At 43.4% G+C, this 9,167-nt stretch overlaps 1 protein-coding gene across 1 annotated transcript; it reads left to right on the top strand.

Annotated features, from left to right (window-relative positions):
- Positions 1-4,363: 4,363 nt before the first annotated feature.
- Positions 4,364-8,678, top strand: mmp9 (matrix metallopeptidase 9). Its single transcript, XM_080496168.1, has 13 exons — positions 4,364-4,612; positions 4,897-5,135; positions 5,282-5,430; positions 5,667-5,795; positions 5,913-6,086; positions 6,181-6,354; positions 6,480-6,653; positions 6,742-6,897; positions 6,991-7,198; positions 7,287-7,426; positions 7,515-7,665; positions 7,750-7,853; positions 7,960-8,678. The coding sequence occupies exons 1-13, from the start codon at positions 4,475-4,477 to the stop codon at positions 8,082-8,084; spliced, it is 2,061 nt and encodes a 686-aa protein (XP_080352294.1). The 5' UTR covers positions 4,364-4,474; the 3' UTR covers positions 8,085-8,678.
- The last annotated feature ends 489 nt before the right edge of the window (positions 8,679-9,167 follow it).

Raw genomic sequence — 9,167 nt, 5'->3', positions numbered from 1 at the left:
CCGGCACTTTGATCTGTGTCGCTGTAGCACAGCGTCATTTAACGCAAATTAGACTGTGATTCGCAATCATGAGCTCTGATACGACGCCGCTAAACCACCAAGCGTCCGGGTTGTTATTATTTGTGTTTTGATCTATCTCAGGCGTGGACAACTCAGTTTTTTTTTTTTTTTCAAAAAGGCAACGTGAAAGAAATTTTCCCCGAGTGTTGAGGTCAGAGACACAAGTTGACTTGAGTTTCAGTCGATTAGAATTATCTCTTGATAAAAAAGCGTTTTGTTACGCAATGTTTATAAGCTACCGATGCTCTGCGTCAGTTTCTCTCTTCTCTGGAAATCATGATTACATTTCTCTAAACTTCAAGCTCAATGAATAAAAAACATTAAAACATTTTCTTTAACCGTGTTTCTTTCCACTGTGAAACATTTAGGGTGAAACAATTGCTCGTTCTGTTAGGCAAAATGCTAAACACAACTAATAATGTAAAAATAGCCAAAAACATGAAAACTGTGACTATTTTAGATGTAGTAAACCCAATAATAATATAAATAAAAGCCACATGTGGCCCGCCCACTTTATGATGCCCAGCTCTTTGAGCTTTATTTAGGTATTTTGAATACAATCATCATCATCACAAACTGAACGTCATCACAGCATTTCAATTCATCAAAATATCTCTATTTAAGGGATTTTTTTGTTTTTGTTTTTGTGATGATATATTGGAATCCTTTCATTGTTTCATGCTCTTAGTTTCGACCTGTAATCTTGATTTTGTTCAAGACGTCGGTAAAGCAGAAGTGACGCTCCTGCACTCTGCCTCGGGGTAAGATGAGTCAAAGCCGAGGCCTCCGGCCGCCATCAGATGACTGTACACAAGGCTTAGGCTTCCGTCTCAATGGAATATTTCTGTCCATCATTTATTACTGTTTGTGAGTCACAACAAGCGAGATGGTGGGAGCGACACTCCATTGCTTGTTTTGATCAGTCGAGGTATTTGGTTGTGTATTGTTGTTTTGCTGCTCGTGCTCTTTGGGATCTTGGTGTGCCTATCCCTGCCCACAAGCTCAATATAGGGACGAATAACAAATATTCTGAGACACTGCATTAGACGCACTGTTTTGGTTTGGTTTTGTCGTAATGAAGAGAGCAACACGGAGTGATTAAAAATAACACAAAGGAAATGCAGAGGCCGTCGCGGGAAAAACCAAAATAGACTGCTCGCGGAGTTTAGTGGGGTATAAAAACAAAACTATTCCCAGAATAAGTGCGAGGCCCCGCAGACTCAGCAGGACTTGGTAAAGTACCTGGACGCGGTGATGGGGTAACGCTGGCCCCCACATCAAACGCAGCGACGGTCCAGTGTGTTGCACAGTCTCACAGTCCCGCCGCAAAATCAACAAACCAGCCGTCGTAAAACACAGCACAGCTGAAATAGGAAGCCGGCCGAGGAACCACATCAACTGTGGCAGACAGGAAGCGATCGTTGCCTTTATAACTGCCTGCTAGAAACATACCATGAGGCATAAACAGTTTGCTTTAACAAGGCAGTTTGAAAGCGTCACAATTGAGACCAAACTTGCTCAACTCGCCGTAGTGACAGTGCTGAACCCAATGGAGTGAAGAAACGAGGCTGGCGAAAGAAAAATGTGCTGAGGTTTGGTGAAAATACACAACTTTTGTATACGAGTGTCATAATCAAAGTGTTTCTTTATCCCGGAGCTATCGCTGACCTTAAAAAGCCAACGTTCAGATGTGTGGGATGTGTGTGGGTTTGTTTTTTTTTTGTTTTGTTTTGTTTAGTTTTTTTTGTAGTAGTATCTGCTTCTCCGTCTGCACCAACGGCCTGAGGAAAAACACAGTGATGTGATGTGATCGCCCAAGAAAAAGAGGACTTTTTCGTTGTTGCATGGCAGCGCCATGTGTAGGTTAACCTATAGACGTAAAACTCGTGAGCCCACGTGAGTGGCGAGCGTCTTCACCCCGCATTATCTGACATTATCCAGTCCTGCCATGACGCAGTTGGCCACCCCACAGGCCCGTTTGGTGGCTTGAGCTGCTCCAGAGGGCAATTCTGGGAGGAATGCCATCTTGAAATGTGTATTTTTCAAGGTCCTCTGCCAGACGTCCTTTTAAGGGAGCGAAGTGGCAAAGCCAAAATGAAATGTGGCATTTGTTACAATGCGCGGAGCCATATTCATTAAACCTTTGACGCCATGTGGAATCAGTGGCAGATGTTTTCAAAGGAGGTCCGGGGATCCTCCAAGAAGCCACACAAACACAAATAACCTTTGAATGAGCAAAAAAGAAAATAAAAAGATGCCTCGAATGAAAGAAGGCTGATGAACAGTTTTTGATTGGAGGCTTCAAGCATAATCCCTTATGATCGAAAATATAGTGCTACAACAAAACCAACGTTGTTGTTTTTTTGTTTTTTTTTGTGCCAGACAAATGTTTGATGGAGATACTTATCCACACCCACGGAAAACAATTTACATTGTTTAATTAATGGGCAACTGCATTGAGCGTTTTCCAGGAACAGCCAGTTAAATTAAATACCAAGAATACCACATAACTGCTGCACAGCCTCAAGTAACTTTAGATACTCTCTGCAACCCTCATATATTCAGGCCTATTGCTGTTTGACTGCAGTGTGTTGACAGGACTAGAATCATGTATTCGTCATTGAAAACCACAATTAATATATAGTGCATGATATCAGAATACGGAAGCTGACCATCAAGATATGACAACATCGGTGAGAACACATCACTATTAAATTGGCAAATGAGTCAAGAGTGTGAAAATGTGCAAAGCGACAACCGCATCAGGAAACAATGAAAATATATATTAAGAAAGACATGTCCACCTCCTCTTTGTTGAGAAGTCTAAAATTTCCATTACCCACCAAAAAAAGGCGTTGTATCTAATTCTGTGTGCTAATGAAGCTTCCTCTATTGAAGCCATTTCTGCACAGGCCCTCGCTTTTTTTTTTTCTTCTGTTTTTTTAATTTGCACATCATTTAAAAATCATGTCGGGCATTTGAAAAACCCAGCAGAGTAACTAAGTAAACATGTTTGCACAGGAAGACGGAATGTCAGCAGTGTGTTTGCTGAATTTGAAAAAAAAAAAAGAAAGAAAGAAAGAAAATAAAAAGCCCTTCATCTGCAGTTTTGACCATTCGTGTGGGAACAAAGTGATTCATGACATGCTGGTTGAGACGTATCCCCGCCCACCTCCATACCCACACATCAACTCAAATATCAACATTTACTCTGGATGAGAAAAAGAGCTACAGAAACGTTGGACAGGTGCTTTCAGAGTTACAGAATAACACGTTGTTTTTGTATAAATGGTTAAATCACATCAGATTATGTGTAAGTGTGTATGTGAGCTATAGAGAAGTTCGATGATCATCTGAAGAAATACCCAAACACATTTGTGACTAAATGACTGAATGACGAAACACAAAGGCATTGTAAATTAATTGAGTCATCTGCGTTGAGACACATGTTGCATCAGCAGCCGTGTGAAAATAAAGATCTGGTCTTACCAGTAAAAACACTGTAATACTACGATTTGTTCATTATATTCTATTGCAGAAAAAAAACATCAATTAAATGAAATAAAACAACTGTTTTCCTGTAGGGGAATCCACATTGGGTTTGACTGACTTTGATGTTGCATTGCAGGAAACATTATTTTTTTTAATTTAGAACTAAAAAAAGTGGAACAAAACCTCTTTTTTTTATATCAAATATCTTTTTATGCATCAGAATAACAGAAGTGTCTGGCCAGGTCCCATGATGATTATGTACGAGCTATAAAAAAAATACTGTAAGGTGTAAGAAAAGCTTTTTCCATCCGGTGAAAAGATGATAATAATGCATGTGGAGGAAATAAACAAGAAGTAGATTTTTTTTTTTCTGTTTATTGTATTTATGGGACTGTTTTAAAGCAGATCTTCATGGTTTTCAAGGTCATTTGGTGACCTATTTTTTTCAATTATGTTCAATCATTGTGTGTTTCATTAGCTGAAAACAACACAAAGCTCACACACACACACACACACACACACACACACACACACACACACACACACACACACACACACACACATGTTGACCATAATTGGTCTTGTCCACCTCTGTCACTGTTCACTCGACACATCAGCTGTTGGGCAAAAGTCTAAATGTGAATATTTTGGAAATTCCCCAGGTCTGCTCAGCCAGTACAGGCTGCTAAGAGATGTAAGGAGGAGGTATGAGGTTAGAGGTGGGCGGGACGGGGCGAGGTGACTAAGAGGCTTCCCTGCATAAATACGAGGTCCGCAACCCCAAAGAGAGACGACAGTGTGGAGACGGCGGCAAGAGGCACCAGTCAAAACACAGAGTGAAGAAAAAGCAGAGAGAAGTATTTTAACAGCTCCTTTTTTTTTTTTTCTTTTTGGTTGTTGTTTTTCAGCAGTCGATCTCACCATGAGATGCTGCACTTTAGTGGCGTTTTTACTTTTGGGGATAAGCGTGCAGGATGGATGGAGCATTCCCCTCAAGTCTGTCTTTGTCACCTTCCCGGGAGATATCATCAAAAATGTGACGGATACAGAGCTGGCAGAAGTGAGTAACAGATGGCTCATTTTGTTTGATAGATGGAAATTCCCCCTCCAAAAAGAAAAAAAAAAAAGAGGGAGCCATCAAGCTGTGCAGAAAAATAATTACCCAAACAGAGTTTGCTATCATCTTGTCAAGAACTTTATTTAGACTAACTGAAAGGTGCAACAGAGAAATAAACAGATGTTGTAGAATGTAAGAGTTTGTTGGGGTATTTTTTATTATGCATATCTGTATATAACCATCTGCATGTACTCACAGATTTCGTTTCTTCCCGCTGTGTTTTGTAGAGTTATCTGAAGAAGTTTGGATACATGAACACGCTGCAGCGCAGCGGCTTCCAGTCGATGGTTTCCACCTCCAAGGCTCTGAAGAGGATGCAGAGGCAGATGGGGCTGGAGGAGACCGGAGAGCTGGATAAACCAACCCTGGAGGCCATGAAACAGCCCCGCTGCGGAGTCCCCGACGTGGCCAACTATAAAACCTTCGACGGAGACCTCAAGTGGGACCACCAGGACGTCACTTACCGGTGAGTGGCGAGGACGAACCTCTCACGGGAGTCAGTGACGCCATCATGAATTCATGTATTGAAACCAGCACGGACGAGTTCCTCGTGCTGCTAAATCATCAAGTATCCCCTCGGACATTATCAATGATATGTAAATTCCTCCACAGGATCATCAATTACACTCCGGACATGGAGAGCTCATTGATCGATGACGCCTTTGCCAGAGCCTTCAAGGTGTGGAGTGATGTGACCCCGCTGACCTTTACCCGCCTCTTTGACGGCACTGCGGACATCATGATCTCATTCGGAAAAGCAGGTACAGACGAGTCAGGCGTACATTTAATGAATCTTTATATAAGATGATATACTGTCTGTCTGGACTGAGAACTCATCCAGGTACTCTTAAACAATTGTGTATAAAAGAAGGATGGATATACTCGGGTTCAGCCGTCTGTTTGCAGCGGGGAACAATGAGCTGATTTCACATGAGCTAGTTTTAACGAAGCGCAACCTGAAAATGTCACACTGACTTTTAATGCATTCTCCTATTAGACCATGGCGACCCTTACCCATTTGATGGGAAGGATGGCCTTCTGGCCCACGCCTATCCTCCTGGTGAGGGCATGCAGGGAGACGCCCACTTTGACGATGATGAGTACTGGACCCTGGGAAAAGGATCAGGTAATCAACGCTGACAACATGCGGTTGTCTCCCCCAAGTGTTCACTTCACAGATTGCATTAAATATATCCTCTTTTTTATCTCTCTCTCTCTCTCTCTCTGTCTCTTGACAACTCAGTGGTGAAGACTCGCTTTGGGAATGCAAATGGTGCAGAGTGTCACTTCCCGTTTGTTTTCGAGGGGAAATCTTACAGCACGTGCACCACAGAAGGGCGCTCGGACAACCTGCCGTGGTGCGCCACCACCGAGGACTACAGCAGAGACCAGCTGTACGGCTTCTGCCCCAGTGAACGTAAGCCCGACACCTTTTGTTCTCTGTGGGGAGAACCACGGGTCAGGAGTCAGTGTTTGTGATTAAATACTGAACCTCTAACTCCTCTCCACAGTTCTGTACACGTTTGGAGGAAACGCCAACGGGGCGGAGTGCGTCTTCCCCTTCATCTTCCAGGGAGAGGAGTATGAAGGCTGCACCACAGACGGCCGCAGTGACGGATACCGCTGGTGTTCCACCACAGCAAACTTTGACAAGGACTTGACATACGGATTCTGCCCCAGTCGTGGTGAGTGACCGCAAACCAACCAACCAGCCAACCAACCGCCGTGCGTAAAAGCGCAGCAGGACGCTCGGCCCTGCAGAAACTGGTTTAGTTTTAACTGTTTGTTTGTGACACACTTGTTTATTCAGACACTGCTGTAATCGGTGGAAACTCTGAGGGAGAGCCCTGCCACTTCCCCTTCGTTTTCCTGGATAAGGAGTACAACTCGTGCACAAGTGAGGGACGCAGCGATGGCAAGTTGTGGTGCGCCACCACTGATAACTACGATGACGACAAGAAATGGGGTCTCTGCCCTGATCAGGGTAAGATACATAAAAAACTGACCGAGTACAGATTATTGAGATGTATATATTGGATCTGTATTAATCTGCCATGTCCATACTTTTGAAGGTTATAGTCTGTTCTTGGTGGCGGCTCATGAGTTCGGTCATGCTCTTGGCCTGGATCACTCCAGCATTAGAGAGGCTCTCATGTACCCCATGTACAGCTACGTGGAAGACTTCTCCCTGCATGAGGATGACGTTGAAGGCATTCAGTATCTCTATGGTAAAGTCCAGATATAGACTTCCATCTGTGCCAGTTGTCCAGCAATCTTACACAAGCTTAATATTTATATTTACACTCTTTGTTGTTGTCCAGGGAGCAAAACAGGACCCGACCCCACTCCCCCACAGCCCAGGCCCCCCACCACTTCACCTAACCCAGGCCCTGACCCCACTGACAAACCTGTACCAACCGACCCCACGACGCCCGTCGTGCCAGTGGACCCAAGCAAAGACGCCTGCAAGCAAACCAAATTCGACACCATCACCATGATCGACGGAGAACTGCACTTCTTTAAGGATGGGTGAGCGGCTTGTCCTTTCCTAATGGGTAAAACTCACATTTTTAAACGGGAGGAAATCTGACGTCTCAACTTCCACGTTGATCAACAGACTGTACTGGAAGAAGAGCAGCAAGAGTGAAGCAGAGCTCAAGGGACCTCTTACCATTTCCGAGAAGTGGTCCGCGCTGCCAGCCGTCATCGATTCATCCTTCCAGGATCTTCTCACCAATAAGCTGTATTTCTTCTCAGGTACGGTGCCATCGCAGTAGTTAAAACATCACTGCCATGTTAACAAATACCACAGATGTTCCTAATTATGGTAAACTTTGTCCTGCAGGGACTCGATTCTGGGTGTACACAGGAAAGAATGTGCTGGGTCCTCGCAGCATTGAGAAGCTCGGACTCCCCAGCAACGTTCAGAAAGTGGAGGGAGCTTTGCAGAGGGGGAAAGGCAAAGTGTTGCTCTTCAGTGGGGAGAACTTCTGGAGGTGAGTTTGAAGTGTGCGCCTCGCGAGTCACGAGTCTGCGTATATGCGATCTCACTCTCTGGATTGTGTGCCTGTTCAATGAAGGCTGGACGCAAAGGCCCAGAAGATCGACAGAGGCTACCCAAAATATACTGACGCTGTATTTGGCGGCGTTCCCAATGACGCTCATGATGTATTCCACTATAAAGGTAAGCAGATCTGCTCATATGATCGATCACTAAATAAGAGTGGGGGGAAAATGTAAGACCTCCTGTTTGTATTATGTTAATCAAACATCAATGTGTCTCTCTTAAGGTCACACCTACTTCTGCCGGGATCGTTTCTACTGGAGGATGAACTCCCGCAGGCAGGTGGACCGCGTCGGCTACGTGAAGTACGACCTCCTCGGCTGCTCAGACTCAGCAGGCACTCGCTATTAAGCGACTAGACAGATGAGCTGGGAATTGTCTGTAATGTGGTAGCATCCGTTTCATTGTCCGTACGCAGGTGTCATGGGGGGGAATGTGATACAGTGTTTGTGTGTGCCGGCTCTCTGGGATGTATGTAGTTGACCTTCATTTGGTGGCGGATGATTATAAGAACATCCAGCTCAGTGTACATCGAAGTCCAGCAGAAAGCAAAGTGCATCGTAAGGCCCTGCCCCGGCCTCAGTCCGATAATCTGTGAACTTGGTTTTTAATGACCTGAAATTTGAGAGCCGCAAATTTTTGACACAGCTGTCTGGATCAGCGTCCAATCATTTCCTCAATGATTTCCATGTCTGACAGGTTCAGACTCCTAACATAAATATTTTGATATTTATAACAATATCTTAACATGTTATTTTTGTCTCAACCTTTTTTTTTTTTCTGTAATAATGTGTTTTATTCTGAACGAAATGGCTTCAAGGCCGAATACTTGCACTGGACGACAATGCATGTCTCCTTCACTGAAAATATTTATGAATCTAAAATATTTGTTTTGTATTAAAGTTTTAACTTTACATGCAATAAACATTTGATGGGAACAGCCAACCAATCCTGTCTGTCATCATTCCAACAGCTTTATTCCTTTCCACACCCTCTACTATTATGTATTTATCCAACAAATCCAGACCAACAAAAACATAGGCACATAAGTCTGGGATGTTAAACGAAATCTGTCGTTACAACAGACCAAAGTTTTCTTCCTTCTTTTAATTTAGGTATGAGAACATTGTTCATAAATGGGAAATAGAAACAAACGAAACAACACTTTTTCAAATAAATTAGAATTTTATAGTGTCTGCACAGTGGAGCAGATGTTAGCACTCCAGTGACCCTGAACGGTGGATGGATGATATTTTATTGAGTTTTTATAGGTTAATAATAAAAAAAATGTAAGATGGCCAGGCATTAGCTGTTATCCTGGAATGACTTCTGTGCTTTTAGTTTAGAGTTGGATAACAACACCCAGAATGGCTTTGTAGTAATTCAGTCGTAAGTGTTTCTATTACTTTAGCTTTTAGTAGTTTTATTTCATTC

Source organism: Blennius ocellaris (assembly GCF_963422515.1).
Source record: "Blennius ocellaris genome assembly, chromosome: 5".
Classification (NCBI taxonomy): domain Eukaryota; kingdom Metazoa; phylum Chordata; class Actinopteri; order Blenniiformes; family Blenniidae; genus Blennius; species Blennius ocellaris.
The sequence above is the reverse complement of the archived record's forward strand: the minus strand, read 5'-3'. Positions and strand labels throughout refer to the sequence as shown.

Excerpts from the sequence above, each read along its gene's own strand:
- mmp9 (XM_080496168.1), top strand. The coding sequence starts at position 4,475 with ATGAGATGCTGCACTTTAGTGGCGTTTTTACTTTTGGGGATAAGCGTG. Across the intron at positions 5,136-5,281 it reads CACCAGGACGTCACTTACCG|GATCATCAATTACACTCCGG; the intron begins GTGAGTGGCGAG and ends ATTCCTCCACAG. Across the intron at positions 6,355-6,479 it reads CGGATTCTGCCCCAGTCGTG|ACACTGCTGTAATCGGTGGA; the intron begins GTGAGTGACCGC and ends TTGTTTATTCAG.